Source organism: Myodes glareolus, chromosome 8 (genome assembly GCF_982192425.1).
Source record: "Myodes glareolus chromosome 8, mMyoGla1.1, whole genome shotgun sequence".
Taxonomy (NCBI): domain Eukaryota; kingdom Metazoa; phylum Chordata; class Mammalia; order Rodentia; family Cricetidae; genus Myodes; species Myodes glareolus.
Window position 1 is genome coordinate 30,492,137 of NC_142033.1, and position 18,804 is coordinate 30,510,940.

Below are 18,804 nucleotides of genomic sequence, written 5' to 3' on the forward strand. Positions count from 1 at the left end.
GGGCCCTGGGATTCCAGAAGACAGGAATTAGGTTACTCTTGATTCGTTCGTGAAATGAATTAAACTCGGAACACTGAGGAAGATCCCAGCAATGTACTACCAGGGAAGAGCCTTCACTGACGTTTTTATAAAAGAGGTTTCCTTGCCTAGAAGTCCCGGCAAGAACCTATCTATTGAGCAGTTTCTTCTAAATGATCTATTACCAATAGGCACCGGCCAAGGAAAACGGATTACCTTGAATAAATGGAAGAAAAGGACTGCAGAGAGCTCCCTACCAAAATGAAAGAAGAAATTTAAACCATTTTAGAAAATTAACCCTTGAATTCGCAGAGATCCACTTGCCTCTTGCCTCCAGAGTGCTAGGATTAAAGGCATGCGCCACCAGGTTCATCTGAAAACTTATTTTCAGAACATCAGAACACAGCAGAACAAAGCATAGAAGATTGTAGAGTGAAGAAAAGAGAATTCAACTGTCACATGAACGCCTTCTGATGGCTTGTGGCTTAATTTCCAGCAGCAGCCTCGAGCGCAGGGTTACAAGCACCCCATCTCCCTCAGCCACACAATGGGATGTAGACAATGAAAAAGAGTGTCACTGGGGACTCATGGAGGGGTCGGGATGATTGCTCCTCATCGAGCCTGGATGCCCCACCAGTGGAAGAGTCGGACATCAAGTGTGACACCCCAAGTGTGAGTCTCAAGGAAGCACGTGGTGCCGAAAGGAATTTGTCCTGTGTGAAACAGTCTGTGTCCTAATTAAATTATCTGTGCCCTAATTATCTGTGGAACAATTAAAGGATAAAAATACTCTTTAAAAATTTGTTTGAGGCCGGGTTTTTTTTAATTATATATATGATACATATAATATATTATATATGTATTACACACACACACACACACCTAGATCTGCCTAGGTGACCCAGGTTAGCCCTGAACTTACAGGCATGCACTGCCATGTATGACTTTTTAAAATAAATGCATTTTTGAGACAGTTATGAGACTTGACTATTCATTGTGAATATTAGATATCATTAGGAAAATTACTGACTTTTGACTGGTGTAATAATGGCATAGTTATTGTGAAGTTTTAAATCCTTAGCAAGCAGAGGTATGTATGAGCGAAATGTCGTGGCGTCTATCATTTTCTTTAGCACAAATTTGTCCTGTAAGGTGGGAACAAACTTTGGAGGAGGCAGTGAAGAAAATGCCTAAATTAAAATTCCAAATAGGGCAGTGGTGGTATGTGCCTTTATCCCAGCTTTTAGGAGACAGAGGCAAGTAGATCCTGGATCAGAGGCCAGCCTGCTCTACAGAGCAAGTTCCCAGACTCTGTCAGAGAAACCTTGTTTTGAAAAAACAAAAACAAAACAGAAACCAACATGATTCCCAAACCTACTACTAACTGTTGAACCTGCATGATAGATTCATGATAATTCACTATAAGACTCTTTGAGCATGTATATTTGACGATTTCTAAAATAAAAACCCATGTACCCTGAGAAAAGTGTGTTCAGCTCTTCAAAGTGATGCTAGTGATGCCAACCGTGCCTTCAAAAAACAAGAACAAAAACAAGAAAAAGCAAACAACAACGAAAAGACCTTTCTCAAGAAATACTAGAAATAAGTATTTTTGTACAACACCAAACAGCCTGACAAGGCATTCCCACTAGGGTAATAGCGGCCTGAGGGTTGTGGGGGTAACAACTGCTCTCTGACGAGATCTGAGGCCTCTTTTATAGGAATTATTCCATGCTTGCTACTATAAACGTGCTCAGAAACTCCTGGCTGAGGGGACCATGGGCACAAGGTGGAAGCTGCTGCTGTTTTTTTAAATGACCATACTGTCAAACCACATTAGAAAACTTTATATATTTGTGCTGCTTTCAGTTCTGGTTAGAGAAGCTTCGTTTTGCAGTAGGCAGAGGCTAAAACAAAGACCCAAAACTGGTCCAAGGCCGGAACTCTGATCACTCAGTTGTGAGGGGTTTATCTAGACCAACCACCCAATACCCAGGATGAGCATGGGAGCAGATGGGAAAGAGAGCTGGCACAGGCTGGCTTCTGGGCATCACACGGCTCTTTCACACAGTCACTCAGCAGCTGGGGTGACCTGCACAGACCGGCACAACGCCAAGCCAGTCAAAGTTCCAGCGTGGGCTGGGGAGGGGCCCCCAAGATGCCATCAGAGGAGGTATTAGGAGTGGACAGCTGCTGAGGGAGGGACAGTACTCTGCTTGGGAATGGGAAACTGGTAGATTGCTCGTGCCCCAGGAGATGGTCAAGAGCATATGGGCGGCACTAACTGGACTCGAGTGCTGACCACAATTTAAACAAACAAACAAACAAACAAACAAACTATAGCATAAAATTAGAAAGGAGATGAGGCAAGGGACACCAGTCCCTATTCTGGAGGGGGATAGTAGGGGAGAGCACGATTATTACCTACTATATAATTGTGTGACTCTTTCAAAAACGAGTTTCGAAAACAGAAAACTTGTGGCTAGTACTGGATGTTTTTAAAAAGCAGGAAAAGAAAAATATCTAACTGTGTCAGTGACTTTAACGTGTCATTTTAGTCTCCTGTGGGCAGCTAAATAAACCCAATTATGAACACACATTTGCCTGTTTTGTTTTCTCTCTAAAAGCTTATATATTTAAATGGGCAACAAAATTTAATTCAAGAGTACGTTGCTGAACACACTTTGGCAGCAATCTATCCAGAGAAACAACTGTATTGATGCACAGCCTCTCTGCAGGCCCTTGTCTGAGTCATAATTCACAGAGGTCAGCTGCAGTATCCATGCACACCTGCAAAACCAGCATTTGGGAGGCTGGGGGGAGGAGTTCAGCTGGAGGTTAGACTGAGTTTTGTAGACTTTATTTAAAAAACAAAACACCAGAAACCAAATAAATAAGCCAATAAATAAATAACAAACCAAAAACTCCACAAAGTCTAAATAGTGAAGGTCACCACCATAAGGATTGGTCAGTCTGCCCACCTCACTCCTTAGACAGCAAATGTACTAAGGAAAGGCCAAGAGCAAATTCCTACTTCCAGCCTCCTGGGTTAGTGCTCTTCCCAAGGACATTCAATTCTCTCCCCTCAGAACTGAATGCTCCAGCTAGAACACCCAGGATGTGTGTAGCCATGACTCAAAATCAGCAGTGTTGCTTTGGGGGAGGCAGGGAAGATTTTACACGCCCAGCTCTTCCTCTTAGTTGTGGACCTGCGGCACAAACACAGCCTCGCTCCCTGGCCCTAAAACATTTCCCTGTCACCGGGCAGTGGTGGCGCACGCCTTTAATCCCAGCACTTGGGAGGCAGAAAGGAAGGGTGATCTTTGTGAGTTCGAGGTCAACCTGGTCTGCAAGAGCTAGTTCCAGGACAAGCACCAAAGCTACAGAGAAACCCTGTTTGAAAAAAAAAATTTCCCTGTCCCTGCGGTGCCTCTGTCTCCCATGCAAGTCCAGATCTGCCCCACCAGTTCAGTCACTACAAGTGTGTTTACAGGTTTTGGATCAACTAAGTTGACTTTGCATGTTGATCCATGCATCCTTGGACCAGTCCTAGGCCTCAGATCCGTCAGTGCAGCCAGGAACCAAAAACATAAACAAAGATGTGCGTGCGTGTGTGTGTGTGTGTGTGTGTGTGTGTGTGTCAGAGAGAGAGAGAAAGAGAGAGAGAGAGAGAGAGAGATTTGAGTGTGTCTGGTTGTAATTAAGGGACTGTCCATGTCACTTTCTGGACTTTGCAGTCTGTTAAGAATTCATCTGTTTTCTTATATCTCTTGTCCTGTAAATCGCCAGTAGCCTCATCAGAGAAGCTGCGATCTGCAATGGAACTTGTGGAACACAGTCCAGAGGATAGCAAAGCTACTCTGGGTCCATCCAGGAGAGGCAAAGCCCCAGGACTGTCTCTAAGATGCCTCTGGCTTCTGCTGGGCTTTCTCCTGCTTGCTGCAGCTGGGTTCTTTCTGTATTTGATACGGTGTGGTTACCGTGTGAAAGGATCCCGCTGTATCTAGGATAGTGTGATTGTCCTTGGAAAAATCCCACTCCTCACTGCAGATCATAATGAAGGTGATTTTTACAGAAACAATGACGATTTGTTAAATCTATGATTTAATTGAACGTTCTGAGGTAGCCTAAAAGATACAGGTGGCCAAGACAGCAAAGAAAATAAGGAAAATGTGTTAGGTTATTCTGCCAATTGCTCTGATAAGAGATCTAAAAAGACAAATACAGGTTAAAAGTCACCTTCCCTTTGTTAGCTATGACAATTACAGAAGATGGAAAATAAGAACAAGGAAAACAGGCCGATGATCAAAGGAAACAATTATGCCCCATACACAGAGTTAGGCCAGAGTTCCGTGGTCATGTAACTTACAGAATTAATCCCAGGCCTCAGTATTCACCTTGAAAAAATAAGGCCGTAAAGGAAATTAAATGACCCTATTGAGTGTAAAGAAAAATAGATTGTTAGCTGACCACTTGAATAGAGTTTTGAAGGTATCGGCTGCACTGAAACCGCAAACAGCTTCCTGCCTGCAGAAGAAACTGGCTAAAATACACTTAGTTTGCTTAAAACTTGGTTAATCAATTATAAAAGAATCATTGCTTTGGGGTGAAGATATTATGGTGGGAAAATTAATACAAAGAAAAATGTTTGACTACTGTGGGCTTCTAAGAAAAACATGTAACTTGGGATCTTATGTGATTTCTTCTTACGTAAAGATTTTAATTTGCTTTTTGAAACCATGTAACTTGGCTGTGAGGTAATCTTTCATTGTGTGGAAATCTTTGTATTTAGAGGTATGAAAGGATAAGAGAAAAATAAGAGGAAGGAGAGGGAAAGATATAGAAGTAAAAACATCAGAAAAGAAATAGAAGGGAATCATCTGGGAAGAAGCCAAAGGAGAACTTCAGGAAAGATCTAGAAGAACAACTGGGAAGAAGAGGAGGAGGAGAAGGAAGAAGGAAGGAAGGAAGGAAGGAAGGAAGGAAGGAAGGAAGGAAGGAAGCAAACATCAGGGTAGAAGAACAGAACAGAAAAAGAACAATGAAGAACATCCAGCCGAGAGAAAGTGAAATGAAGAATTAAGCTTTGGTCCTCAGAAAAAGTGTCCTGTGTGCGTACGTAGCTCCTTTCCAGTTTCTCAGACACTGCTGAAAACCAGTCTTCCAGCAGCAGTAAATGTCTTAGGAAATACTCTGCTCACCTTGATATTTCTTATAGCACACAGTGTGCACAGTCAAGAAGAGGTCTTACTTCTGTAAGGAAGTACTAAGTAAGCTTCGCCATCACTAACACTGACACTAACACTAACACTGAACGCTAAAATGGCCAAGCATTTAATGTGCCTAGCTCTTTCTGTTCCTTCCCTCTCATCTTTACCCTTAGGTCCCTCCTAGCACTTGTAACAGGACTTCCCCCATGCAGTGAGGAAGAGAATGGGGAATGACGAAGAAAAGGCTGTGGGGTCTTATCACCCAGTTCAGTATCTGCTGTCGCTGTGTGCATAACCTCTGGTTAGTCATTGGACTCCTCTGTGTCCCAATTAGCTCATCTGTAAAATGGGGACACATAGTGCTTACTCTAATGGAGTCTCTTGAAGACACAACAAAACGCTGTTAAATATTTAAAACACTCAATGGATACAAGTTACTTAAGCTCAGCAGCTACCAAGCAAATCTAGAAGATGCTAGAAATGTCCATATAGAAGACTCCTTCATCCGCTTCCTCCAAGCTATAGAATAGAAAACACCAAGAATCTAAAGTCCCTGTCCTGTCCTCATGTAGCTTAACATAATAGACAGATGGAAAGGTGTTGAGTAAATGGTTCAGGATGGAAATTAGTACACATGATGTAAGCCAAGACATTGCCTACTTTAAGGAGAAGAATTTGGGAAGTACCTTTTAGAGAGGAACTGATATGTGAACTGGGGGATTGAGGACGGGGGCAGGGATAAGAAGGTACCAGATATTCACTGATGTAGAAGAAGATGAATTTGAAGACAGTGTTACATGAAGGAAGCCCTGTGGAGGACCTGGGTCAGAGGCACAGCAATGTCATAGGCAAGGTTGGCTGGAAACAGTAATGAGGAAGGACGGCAGACTTGTGGTTGGGTCTGATGGCCTCCAAACCTGGAAGGATTCTGCTTCTGCTCTATGGGAAGGATCTGGAGCTAGAGGGCTGAGCACATCATCCTACCAGGGACTGTCAGAACATTCCAGAAAGATGACTAAGCATCTTTCTACAAGGGGCCATCAGAACATTCGAGCTCCATCACTCCATTTCCAGGGTTTGAATAATTACTCCCCTGTAGTAGAATATTGTTGGAAGATGTGTTACATTTGTTTATACTGGGGAACATTTGTTTAACGATGCAAAGATGTGTTGCGTTCTTTTATATTGCATTTCTTTAACTCTGTGAAGCTGTGTTACTTTGCCTGTCTAAAATACCTGATTGGTGTAATAAAGAGCTGAACAGCCAATAGCTAGGCAGGAGAAAGGATAAGTGGGACTGGCAAGCAGAGAGAATAAGTAGGAGGAGAAATCTGGGGAAAGGATTAAGGAATAAAAAAAAAAAGGAGGAGGAGAGAGGACACCAGGGACCAGCCACCCAGCCACTCAGAGGCAAAAGGTAGATGGGAAAATTTAAGATAAGAAAAGCTGGCTAGAAACAAGCCAGTCTAAGGCCGGGCATTCGTAAGTAAGAATAAGACTTCATGTGTTTATTTGAGAGCTGGGTGGAAGGCCCCCTAAAGAGTAAAAGAGTTAAAAAAAAAATCAACAACACCCCATAGCACTGAATCCCATTGCTTCTAGCATAGCAGCCTACAGCTGACAAATGGGCTGTTGGCGCCAGGCTTTGGGCCATCGGTGAACAAGACTGCCACCTTCTGGAGGGGCGCTTCCAGGCACTCACGCTCAGGACCTAGGCAGGCTCAGATAAATCCTTCTGAAGAGGATGAAATTTCTTCAGCACAGAAGAAATCTCCACCGGCCCGTGCCTGCCTCCTATGAAGTCCACGCCCGAGTACCTACAAGGTGAAGGCGACCTGTGAGGACAAGACAAGGAGGAGCTCTACCGCGAAGAGTGCTACGTGCTGGGGCTAGAGGGGCCGGCTGCGTTGAGAAAAGCTAGTCAGTGTGCTTGCAGTGGCAGAATGGAACTCTGCTGTGCTTTCTCCTTCTTCCTCCACCAGTGTTTACCTCCCTCCCCGAGTTCATTGTTCGTCTTAAGACAGATGCACCGCCCTGGAGCATGTTTCTGTGTGTCTTCATATAAGCAACCTCAAACGAGGAAGGCATGAGCGCATACGTCGATGGGCAGACAGAGAAGCGCATGATCACAGTTAGCTTCAGCCGTCAGCTGGACACATCCCTAGAGTCACCTGGGAAGAGGAACCACACTGTAGGAACTGCCTCCATCAGAGTGGCTTTTGGGCATGTTTGTGACACATCTTCCTAATTGCTAACTGTACTCTCCAGCAATCTTCTGGGTGTTCTTCTAGAGTCGCATTAACACCAAATGGTCTCTGTATGGGTCCTCTGGAAGAGCAGTCAGTACTTTTAACCGCCGAGCCATCTCTCCAGCCCCACCACGTGGGTTTTTCATTATCTACCCTAGCTGGGTTTTTCATTATCTACCCTAGCTGGGGTAACAACGGGCATTCAGGGCATGAGAATGAAAACAGGAAGACTATTCTGGAAGTCAAAGTAGAAATCCAGATGAGGAATAACCATAGCTGGGGTGGGCGTTAGCAGGCGAGAGGAGTGATTTCAGGAATGTTTAATCAAGCTAACAGAACTTTTGCTGACGGAATTGTGTATGTGAGTCGGGGAGAAGGAATCTAGGAAGAATGGATCGTTTTAGTGCAGGCAACTGGATGCTATTTTCTTAGACGGGATAAAAAGAAGAACAGGGTTAGGAGGAAATGAAGACTTCCATTAGGAAGTACATTACAGAGCTGGAAAATGGCTCACCTGCCATCTGATGCAAACCTGATGACCTGATTTGACCCAAGGAACCCGCATAAAGGTGGAAGGGGATATAGAGATATGGCTCACCAGGAGAGAGCTTGTCTCCCGTGCTTGAAGACTGCCGTGATTAACCGGCGCATGGCTCTAAGTTACCTTGTACTGTGTAAGAACCGTGGCTTTCAGGCTGTATGTTGCCCAGGTGACTCTGTTTTACAAGCAGGATTGGGTTCTGTGTTGAGTGCAGAGGCAAAGGCTTTGTATATCATTGTCCGTGTAGACATCAGGTGTTCAGCACGACCGTGAAGCCCAGAATAACAAATAGTTCTTAAAGGACAGAGGCATTGCCTGTAAACTTTCCAAGGTAGATCGGGAACACATGAACAGACTACGTTAAAGCCGTGTCAGAAACAAAAATATGTTTGCGACACAGCGGACTAGAGAAGAGTATAACACTTCACCCCGTAAAGACAGGACATCTAACCTGGCAATGGACACAAACCCACGTCCTGTCATGGGGTCCCTACAGTGTGCATCCAATGACCAATAGACAGAGAACTCCCGACTGTCTCAGGACATCATCCAGATCCTCTCCATTCCTGATGCAGCCTGCTTGATTACTGTCTGTCTGGACCCGAGCCTGCGCCCAGCCTCTGCAGGAAGATCTCTGTGAGAACAACCAGAGCTACACAGAGATACTCTCTTTCAGAGAAGAGGAAGGAGAGGAAGAAGAGGAGGAAGAACAAGAAGGAGGAGGAGGAGGAGAGAAGAAGGTGTACTTGCCAATGGCCATCTATAAAGAGAAACTCAGACTACTTGGCAAGTCCAACCAGTGAAACTGATACTTCCAATCATAAGTTTATTTTTACTCAATAAATTCTGACATTGTGTACCATCTAGGTTTCAAGCATAGCGCATTCATCACAAGGACCCTATTCTATTTCAAACACCAGAAAAAGAAATTAACCTTGATGGCACACACTTGTAATCTCAGCCCTCAGGAGCCTGAGGCAGGAGGATCATGAATTCAGGCCAGTTTCAGTTACATACTAATCTTTTGTCTCTAAGCAAACAAATAAGATGCAGTATTGGGGGGTGCATATTAAAATTTGGGAATCCAGTGGGGGAGGAGGAGTCAGTGAACAAGTCCAAGGAACAAATTAAGGTGACTATACTATTAGAGAGGACAGAAGGTCTGTTTCAAGAGAGGAATAGCTAAGTGTACGGAACACTGCCAAGAGGTTAAATAAGGTAGCATCAACATTCCCACAGCTAGTGTCTTCTGTACACTTACCATGTACCAAAACCTGCTCTACATCCCTCACAGGTATTAACCCTGAATCTTTTTACAACACCCAAGGCACCAAAGGATACACTGGATTTCATGACCCTGAAGTCACTGAAGAGTTTCTTCATCCAATGAAAATCACTCAGTTCTGCCTTCGTGAGAGTGTAAAGAGCTAAACACAGAGGCATATACTAGAGTTGGATATGTGTTTTCCAGAAAATTAGCAGGCCAAAGACTAATATTTTTTTGTATGAGGAGGGAACACATACTTTGAGAGTCTCCTAGCAGAAGAAAATTGACTCTGAGGAAGGAGACGGTGCTCATGTGCCTCGAGAGCAAAACAATAAGGAGAATGGAAGTCCTGAAGTTAGAGACTGGCTAGGTCAAGTTCAGGATCAGGTCAGTGAGTTGGAGAGGTAGCTCCACTGGGGAGGAGAGTGCTTATCTGCCCTACACAAAGCCCTGGGTTCCATCCCCGCCCATCGTAAACTAAGTACAGTGGTCCAGGCCTGTAGTCCCAAGCTCTATGGTGGTGAAAGCATGAGGGATATAAACGTAAGGTCACACTCTGCTGCGTGGGTTTGGAGCCAGTTTGGACTACGTGAAAGCTTACCTTGAAAACAAAACTCAGGTTAATGATCAAGACTAGACCAAGTGAGGCTTGTTAGGCCCTTGAGATCACACGCCACGTAAGATGGGAACTACCGCTGGGATGGTTGAGAACAGGAAATAAGCTTGTAATATGTTTTCTAGACAACTCCCGATCCGGATGCGAACAATGAATTGGAGGGTAGAGACAGAGCAGGGGGCCACCTGGAGGCCACTGTGGTGAACTACGCAAGAGATTAAAAACAGCACACAGTAATACTTTGGATGCTAGGGAAGGGTCATGGAATATAATTCAGAGTTAGGATGTGCTAATGGTTCAGAGCTGTCAGTTTGACACAGTGAGCTTCATGTGGGCAGTCAAGAAGGAAGACCAGATAATTGAGTTCTGGGGGAGAAGTAAAAGCTATAAATAATTTGAGAAGCTACTGGCAATTAAGCCATGGAACTGATGACATCATCCAGAGAATAAAGGGAGTTCTAGAAGAATCTGAGAGGATAAAGCCATCAGTAACTTCAACATAAAGGCTGGGAAGAGAAGGGCTCCGAGCAAAGGAAATGTCAGGAAGAATCCACAAGGTAAGACAGCAGAGGTATTAGTATTCCAGGGAACAAGGAAGATTCCCGTGATAGAAAGAAATGTGTCAAATGAAGGGGTCACCTTCGCTCTTGGCAGGACAGAGATCATTGTGACCTCAACAAAACCAGCTTTAGCTAGGTGAACAGAATGAAATCTTAAACTAGTTCTCAAGAGGAAAGAAAAAGAGAATATTGAAATCTTGACTTTTAGGCAACTATTTTGAGGATGTGTGTGTGTGTGTGTGTGTGTGTGTGTGTGTGTGTGTGTGCACCCTTAAAGTCAAACAGAGAGATAGAGTGGTACCTGGAAGGGAAGGGTCCACGGGGCTAGGGAAGACTCGTGATCGTTTTCAGGTGGAGTAGTCATGTAATATTTGTGTGTCAAATAGGAACAGTCAAGAAAGAGAAGACCAGGGCTGGAGAGATGGCTCAGAGGTTAAGAGCACTGACTGCTCTTCCAGAGGTCCTGAGTTCAATTCCCAGCAACCACATGGTGGCTCACAGCCATCTATAAGGAGATCTGGTGCCCTCTTCTGGCATTTAAGCATACATGGAAGGAATGATGTATACATAATAAATAAAGAAAGAAAAAAAGAAAAAGAAAGAAAGAGAAGACCACAATGATGCATCAGAGAAAGGGTAGATGGGGGCTGGTGAGATGGCTCAGCGTGTGGGGGCTGCTGTACTAGCCTGGTGTCTCATCTAAGCTTGATTCCCAGAACTACATAAACATAGACCCTAAGAACTTGCCCTGTCTCCACCCTAGCACCACGGCATGTATGCACACCACATCCATACATCATTAGTGCACGCATGTGCACACACACACACCACACTAGTTAAAAAATTTTAAAGTTAGATGAGATCCAACAGATAGAAGTCAGAAATGACCATTAATAGACATTAAAAACAGTTTGCCCACCACTGTCTGAGGATAGGGGTTCACTCACCATTGGCTGAAGAAAGGGGTTACTTAGAGGTACAGTATTGTAGTGGACTTCAGAGGAAAAAATGAGTGTGTGTGTGTGTGTGTGTGAGAGAGAGAGAGAGAGAGAGAGCTTGTGTGTGAGTGCATTGTGTGAGTGCCTGTGTGTGTATGTGTGTGTGAGTGCATGTGTTTGTGTGAGAGAGCAAGAGAGAGTGCATGTGTGTGAGTGCTTGTGTATGTGTGAGTGTCTGTGTGTGAGTGCATGTGTGTGAGTGACTGCATTGTGTGTGAGTGCATTGTGTAAGTACCTGTGTGTGTGCATGTGTGTGTATGAGTACATGTGCGTGTGCTTATATTATATATGCATGAGCATGTGTGTGCGAATGCATGTGTGTGAGTGCCCATGTGTGTGAGTGCATATGTGCGTGCACATATGTGTTAGTACATGTGTGTGTGAGTGCATGTGTGTGAGTACATGTGTGTGTGAGTGAGCGCATGTGTGTAAGTGCATGTGTGTGTGAGTGCGTTGTGTGAGTGCATATGTGTGTGATTGCATGTGTGTGTGAGTGCATTGTGTGTGAGTGTCCAGATGATGATAGCTGGGTGTTGTTTTACCATTCTTCACCTTATTCCTTTGAGAGAGGGGATCCTTCTGTCTGTCTCCTCCTCCTGCCCCCTGCACTGTTGTTTACAGGAGGGTACAGCTGCACTAATGGTATAGGTGCTGAGATCTGAACTCAGGTCTCCATATTTACATGAATCCTCTCACCCACTCCCCAACCTCAGCTGTGTGTTTGTTTAAGTGATGTGGAAGAAGGGGATATAAGGAAATAACGAAAGTTGAACACAGACAAGGATTTCTGAAGTGTTTAGAAATGTTGTTTGGGTTTGCTAAGCAGGGTGGAGAGACCACTTGATGTGCAGAGACCAATTTAGAGACCAATCCACATAGTTGTCTATCTTCCTCTTGTAATATCTGTCTACACCAGAGAGGTTAGGGAAGCATGGCAGCACATGCCTGTAATCCCAGTTCTAAGAGGATGCAGAAGGATCAGCCTGGGGCAGAGAGAGAGAGAGGGAGAAAGAGAGAGAGAGAGAGAGAGAGAGAGAGAGAGAGAGAGAGAGGTGCACAGGGACAAAAATGGGTCACAGCGATAAGTAAGAAGAGACAGAATGTCAGAGAAGATAAGGTAAGGAGGGACAGAAAGTCAGAGACTGGCGGCACATAATAGAAGATCAGTAGAGTCAATGGGTTAATGGTGCCTTCTGAGCTAAATTTTGATAAAAGGAGACTCAAGGTTGAGCTCAAAATATTGGGCATAGCTTGAGACTGTGCTTAAAAACCATTCTGAAATGGCACAACAGTTGAGGATAGCTGGGGGCAGGGGGAGCCTCAGATGGGGTGAAAACTAAAATCGTCCCAATAAGAGCATCAGAATGAGAAGCCCAGCGGCTCGCATGTAGGGATGATGAGGTCCTAGAACTCGCTCTTCAGACCAGGCTGGCCTCGAACTCAGAGATCTGCCTACCTCTGCCTCCCGAGTGCCGCGATTAAAGGTGTGCACCACCGACCGGCACGCTGAGGCAGTTTTGGTGAAGTAAAAGAGAAAAGAGACCCACCTAGGTAGCTAAGAAGGTAATAAGAGGAGGAAATGAAGGCATGGGGTCAAAGGTTATTCCAAGCTACTAGTCTGTTTGCTCATGGGACTAATTCATTAGAAAAGGAGAAAACGATGCACTAGAGCAGTGAGACAAGTGTAAGAGTTCTTTAGGAGACTAGTGGGATGTGGGGGAAAGTAGGAGGTAAAGTCTCCCACTGGGTGAAGGACAAAAGTGTGAAGGTTGGAGGAGGAGAAAGAATGCATTTAGCCCCAGGGAAAACCAATTTACCAGTAAATAAAGGGGAGTCTGCCAGAGAGTTCTCAGTGCCAATTACAATTCATAGTAAAGAAATTGAAATAAAACCATCAGTACAATAATGCAATTTTGGATCGCAAGAGTCAACTCCTGGGGGCATATAGACTGCTGCTGGTGTTTCCCAGGGTTGGAGCTCTGGCAGGAGTGTGGTGACCAGCAGAGCCAGTGATGTGTTAGGACGTGTGGTAAGGGGGTGGCTGGAATGATGAGCCATGTAACTGAGGCCAGGTGAGAAGCAATGCCTAGTGTGAGCACAGGATTGCAGGGCCAGTGCCAACAGTCTCTATGGAGGAGTTGGAAGTGGGCTTAAGTGGTAAAAGCAAGGACCTTTTTATTCATGTCCTACCAGCCTTGTTACCTTGTAAGTTTGAGAAGGACTGGGCGGACGATGAACAGTTACATGCACTCTGCCAGAACTTGTTCTCTGAATGTTTCATTTCCCCTGGGCCCAAGCCCCAAACGCTAACAAAAACAGCCTCCCTTTGAGGACCTGTCTTTAGGTGGTGAATAAGAGAAATCATATAACGACCCCAAAAAAAAAATCATATAAAAAAGAGAAATATAAATAAAAAGAGAAATCATATAACAAAAAAATAATAAGGACTGGTTGAGATGTAACCTAGCAGAATAGACTGGTGCGCTCAGTCGAAGAGCTTTCGGGGCGAGAGTTCTTGCCTAGTAGGTACTAGGTTCAATCCTGGAAGTGGTGAGGTGGCTCTGTCATTATTAGGGTGTCAGTTTCCCATTGGAGTTCCTTGAAGTACAAAGAGAGGTGGCTGCAAAGCAGCAGTAGACGACACAAGAATCAAGTTCCTTTAAACTCGTGAACCTTCTTCACCAGACTCCTGCCTGAGTTCTAGATGGGTGGATTTCGGCGGGGTTGGGGCTAAACCTACCGCTCAAGGAAGCCAGCTGGAGCCGCGGTAGGTATCTGGCTATCAAAGATGGGGAGGTCGTAATCACTGCGTTGGGAAGCAAGTCTCCTTTTCCATACGCGTGGACCTGCGGTGACCGAAGAGGCTCACTGCCCTTGCGGTAATGTAGGGGCTCACTGGCCTTGCGGGGCTGGAGGGGTTCAATGCCCTTGCGCGACTGGACGGACTCACTGCCCTTGCGGGACTGGACCGACTCACTGCCCTTGCGGGTCTGGACCGACTCACTGCCTTTGCGGGGTTGGACGGACTCACTGCCCTTGCGGGACTGGAGGGACTCGCTGTCCTTGCGCGACTGGAGGGGTTCACTGTCCTTGCGGGACTGAGGAGGATCGCTGGTCTTGCGGGACTGAGGAGGATCGCTGGTCTTGCGGGACTTGGAAGATGTGGAGGCATCATGGGATTTGTGAGTATTGGAGGATTCACCGAACACGGTGAAGTCTTCATACCCATGGTCCTCTTCTTGTCTTTCCTTCTCACCCCCTTCGACCACTTCATTCCCAAGTTCTTTCACCTCCAGGAGCCTAAGTACAAGGGGCTTCGGGTGGAGTTCCGAGTGTGTGTGTGTTTCTGTCGTGTTCTGCCCATCAGTCACCCCAGACAGCACGGATGAACCTGAGAAGTCTCCTTCCTCCATTTCAGTTAGAAGCTCCGGGTACCCAGGGCGCGAACTGTCCGACTGTCAGCCTGCCGCCCGAGCACAATTCGCGGCGCGGACCGGAGATTTGGGGCCGCCCTCGTCCCGGCCCGGACAGACTCAGCTCCGCCCCCGGACGCCTAGCCCCGCCCTTCACCGCCCCGCCCATCATCTCAGCGCTTTGGCTCTCCGGTTGCTATGGAGACGCGTTGCTAGCCTAGGGTGCGCCTCTGTTAGTTGCCGCACAGGAGACAGGAAGCCTGGAGGGCGGGATTCTGCTCCTGCTTCTGGTGTGAGGGGAGAAGACTCAACAACTCGCTGTACTTCTCTGCTTCCTGACTGGTTAGGTTTCCGAGATTTCTCCACACACTTTACAAAGACTGGGAGTGGATAGATTTTTAAGTCTTACTATCCCCCCCGCCACCCTCCAGCTCCCCCGCCCCGCCCCACTAAAGCAATCGGTTTCTAGTAAAAATTCAGCAGTCAAAATGAAGGTTGTGAAGGGGGAGGACATTACAAGCTTAATGTCCGTCAGAATAGTCCAGATCACTAGCCTTTTCTTTACATGAAATTCTGCCCAACGAAACACTTCGACGAAACACGTCTAAATGCATCCGTATATTCAAGGACAGCTTGTGTGCCGTTCCGAGGCCCACTATCAAAGTGAGACTAGGAGTTGAACTGTTAGCAGACAGATAGGGAGAGAGGAGCCCTGACTAGGTAAGAAAGATGGCCAACTTCTAAGATGGCCAGCGTCATCCTCACCCTCCTGACTTTAGGCTAAACTTGACAACTTAGGCTTTGTAGACTGATGGGCTGGCTCAACAAGTTCACGACCTCTCAGGACATGCCAGTCAACCATCCTCACTTTCTTCAAACTGACCTAAATTAGGGAAGAAAACTCTTCAGGGGCTTTGAAACCCCACAACCTCTGAAAGAGACCGGACTTTCAGCTTCCTGAATCCACTACTTTGCCGAGGGTCTTTTCCTTGGTTGTCTACTTATGTTGTTTCCTCATCTCCAATAAATGCCGTCCTTCAACTGCTGATTCTGTCTGCGATACTTGAGGTTCCTCTGTTGCTATCTTTTGCGCTGCAGATTTTCCTGCCTTTTAATTCTTTAACTGGCAAAGAACACAAACTTGACCAAGATCTCTAGACTGCATTATTTCAAGACCCCTAGCTTGTGCCACTACAGACGTTATTAATCATATAATTAATCTTGTGAACAGCACAATTTTATTGACTGATCTATTCATAGTGATACCTCTGGAAGATTATTTTGTGGCTTTGTGTCTCTCTCTCCTCTTCCTCCCATCATATCTTTTGTCCCCAACATTTTTTTGTTTGTTTGTTTGTTTGATTGATTGATTTTGAGACAAGCTCACTCTGCAGTTCAAGCTGACCTGGAACTATTTAGTCCAGGTTGGTCTCGAACTCTTGAACTTGTGGCAATCCTCTTGCCTCGGCCTCTCAAGTGATAGGTTATAGGGGTGAGTCAAGGTGCCGACTTCTCTGTGTCTTTTAAAAATATTTACTTTTAGCTGATTGATGGTGGCCCAGGCCTTTAATACAAGCATTCAGCAGACAGAGGTAGGCAGATCTCGGAGTTCAAGGTTAGCCTGGTCTACAGAGCGAGTTCCAGGACAGCCAGGGCTACACAGAGAAACCCTGTCTTGAAAAACCAAAAATTTACTTTTATTTTTTAATTATGTGTATGTGTGTGCCTGTGTAGGTTTGTGCTCTTGTTAGTATTAGAACCCATGGAATCCAGAAGAGAACATCAGATCGCCTTGAGCTGGAATTACAGGCAGTTAGCAGCTGCCAAAGGAACTGGAAATTGAACTGGGGCCGAACTGGGATCCTCTGCAAGTGCAGTACCCGTCTTAAGTGATGAGTCATATTTTCAACATCCCCTCCCCCCCCCTGTGTGTGTGTGTGTGTGTGTGTGTGTGTGTGTGTGTGTGAGAGAGAGAGAGAGAGAGAGAGAGAGAGAGAGAGAGAGAGAGAGAGAGAGAAAGCCTGGAAAGTACTCATCTTTATGACCATAATAGTATGGGGAAGAAGAGCAGAATTGGTGCCATCTCAGTCTGGTGTTTACCTTCAAGAGACGGAATTAAATGTTAAGGAATAAATCATCTGTCAAAATGTATGGTTAAAGACACCATTTAAAAAAAATGAAGAGTACTTAAATTCACTGACCTATAGAAAATTAAAACGTTTTTGTGAAAGTTATCTGGAATGGAACTAGGAGTCTCATTCTAGAGTGTGTATGTATCAATCAGGTAATTTGTTGCTTCAAATTTATTTTTTAAGATCTGATTACATTTTGGTCTAGCAGTGAAGACCACTTACAGCCCTGGAAAGATGGCTCAGTGCTTAAGAGCATTTACTGTTCTTACAGAGGACCTGGGTTTGGTTCCCAGCACTTACGTGGTGGCTTACAATGGTCCTTAATTTCCAGGGAATCTAATACCTCAGACATCTGCAGGCCCCTGCATGCATGTGGTGTGCATACCTACACCCAGGCACACAAACATACAAACATCTTTTTTTTTTTTTAAAGACTGCTTGCTGCAGAGGACCCAATAATGGCTCCCAATGAATTATCCTCCAGTTCCAATGAATCTGGCACCCTCTTCTGGACTCTGCAGAAACTAGCCACACATACAGTACACTTTCAGATATGCAGGCAAAACATTCAACACATAAAGATTTTATAACATGTTATGTGTGTGCATGTATAACTGCCACATTGCGTATGTGGAGGCCAGAGGACACCTCAGGTGCTGCAGCCTGGTAGTCCAGCTCCCAGAACTCACCAAGTTTGCAGAAAAAAATGCTTCAGAGCAGTGAGGACTTCAGGAAAATTTCCAATCTTTCTAAAGGAAAAAGACATCCATGATCTGAAGGTCACACTCTTTTCATTCTGCAACTTCAATCCTCTAATTCTCTGCTCTAATTTCTCCTGCTCTACTTCTCTTGCCTCCATTCTCTCCAGCTTCTTTGCTCACATAGCTTATATGTACAGGTTCAACAACAAACTTCTTTCAACAACAACAAAAAAAAAGGTTACAAAAGCTACATCTGAGGGGAGTGAGTAACCATGGAAACTTCTGGCTTCAAAGTTCCTGGTATACAGGCTGTGACCTGAGGCCAGGGGCATAGCGTTTGGCATTTTTCTGGGCTTCCCAAACCTAAAAGCATATTTTCTTATCCTGCATGCAGCCCCAGAGCACAAGGAGGGTAACTTGTAACTTTTTAAGTCAAGGCTGTGAGGCCAGACCGTCTTTGTAGCCCTGGCTATCTGTGAGATTTTCCCATGTAAAGTTGTTTCTCTCTGGCCTTGGGCAACTGGTTGTTATTCTTGTCCTCCCCATAAATTTTAGGACTTAAAGCAGTTAATTAGCTGAGCCTTGAATTGAGTATCATAAACTGAGGTTAGAAACTTGTGCAGAGGGTTGATTGCTGAGGAATTTAGTAGGGAGTGGCCACTGGTCTCTAGTATCAGTCAGGCCTGGCTAGAGAAACTGACATAGTAGTTTTAGGCTGCTTTTGTGTCTAAAAGACTTGGGTTCTACAAACCAGTCACCTGCACCTCCATCCTTGAATATAATTTGTGGAAGTCTAACAATTGACACCCAGTGTTTCTGTCCTGCCTGGTCCCACAGCTGTTCAGTCCCAAAGAAACACACAGAGGCTTATATTAATTATAAACTCTTTGGCCTATTAGCTCAGACTTATTATTAACTAGCTCTTACAACTTATATTAACCCATAATTATTGTCTATATTTAGCCACGTTGCTTGGTACCTTTTCTCAGTGTAGCATTTTTTTTAAAAAAAACTTTATTTAACTTTATTTCATGCATATTGGTATAATGATGTCAGATTCTCTTGAACTGGATTTACAGACAGCTGTGAGCTGCCATGT

The 18,804-nt window shown here is 45.0% G+C and overlaps 1 protein-coding gene across 2 annotated transcripts in view; it reads right to left on the bottom strand.

The window, feature by feature from the left end:
• The window catches only part of Spmap2l (sperm microtubule associated protein 2 like), a 48,934-nt gene extending 33,879 nt beyond the window's left edge, over window positions 1-15,055 (bottom strand). The window contains exon 1 of one of the 2 annotated variants that reach the window (XM_048446343.3): window positions 14,200-15,055. In XM_048446343.3, the coding sequence (XP_048302300.3) occupies window positions 14,200-14,872 (673 nt within the window). In that variant the 5' untranslated portion in view covers window positions 14,873-15,055. The remainder of the gene's footprint in view (window positions 1-14,199) is intronic. The other variant, XM_048446342.3, reaches the window with a different exon arrangement.
• Between the last annotated feature and the right edge of the window lie 3,749 nt (window positions 15,056-18,804).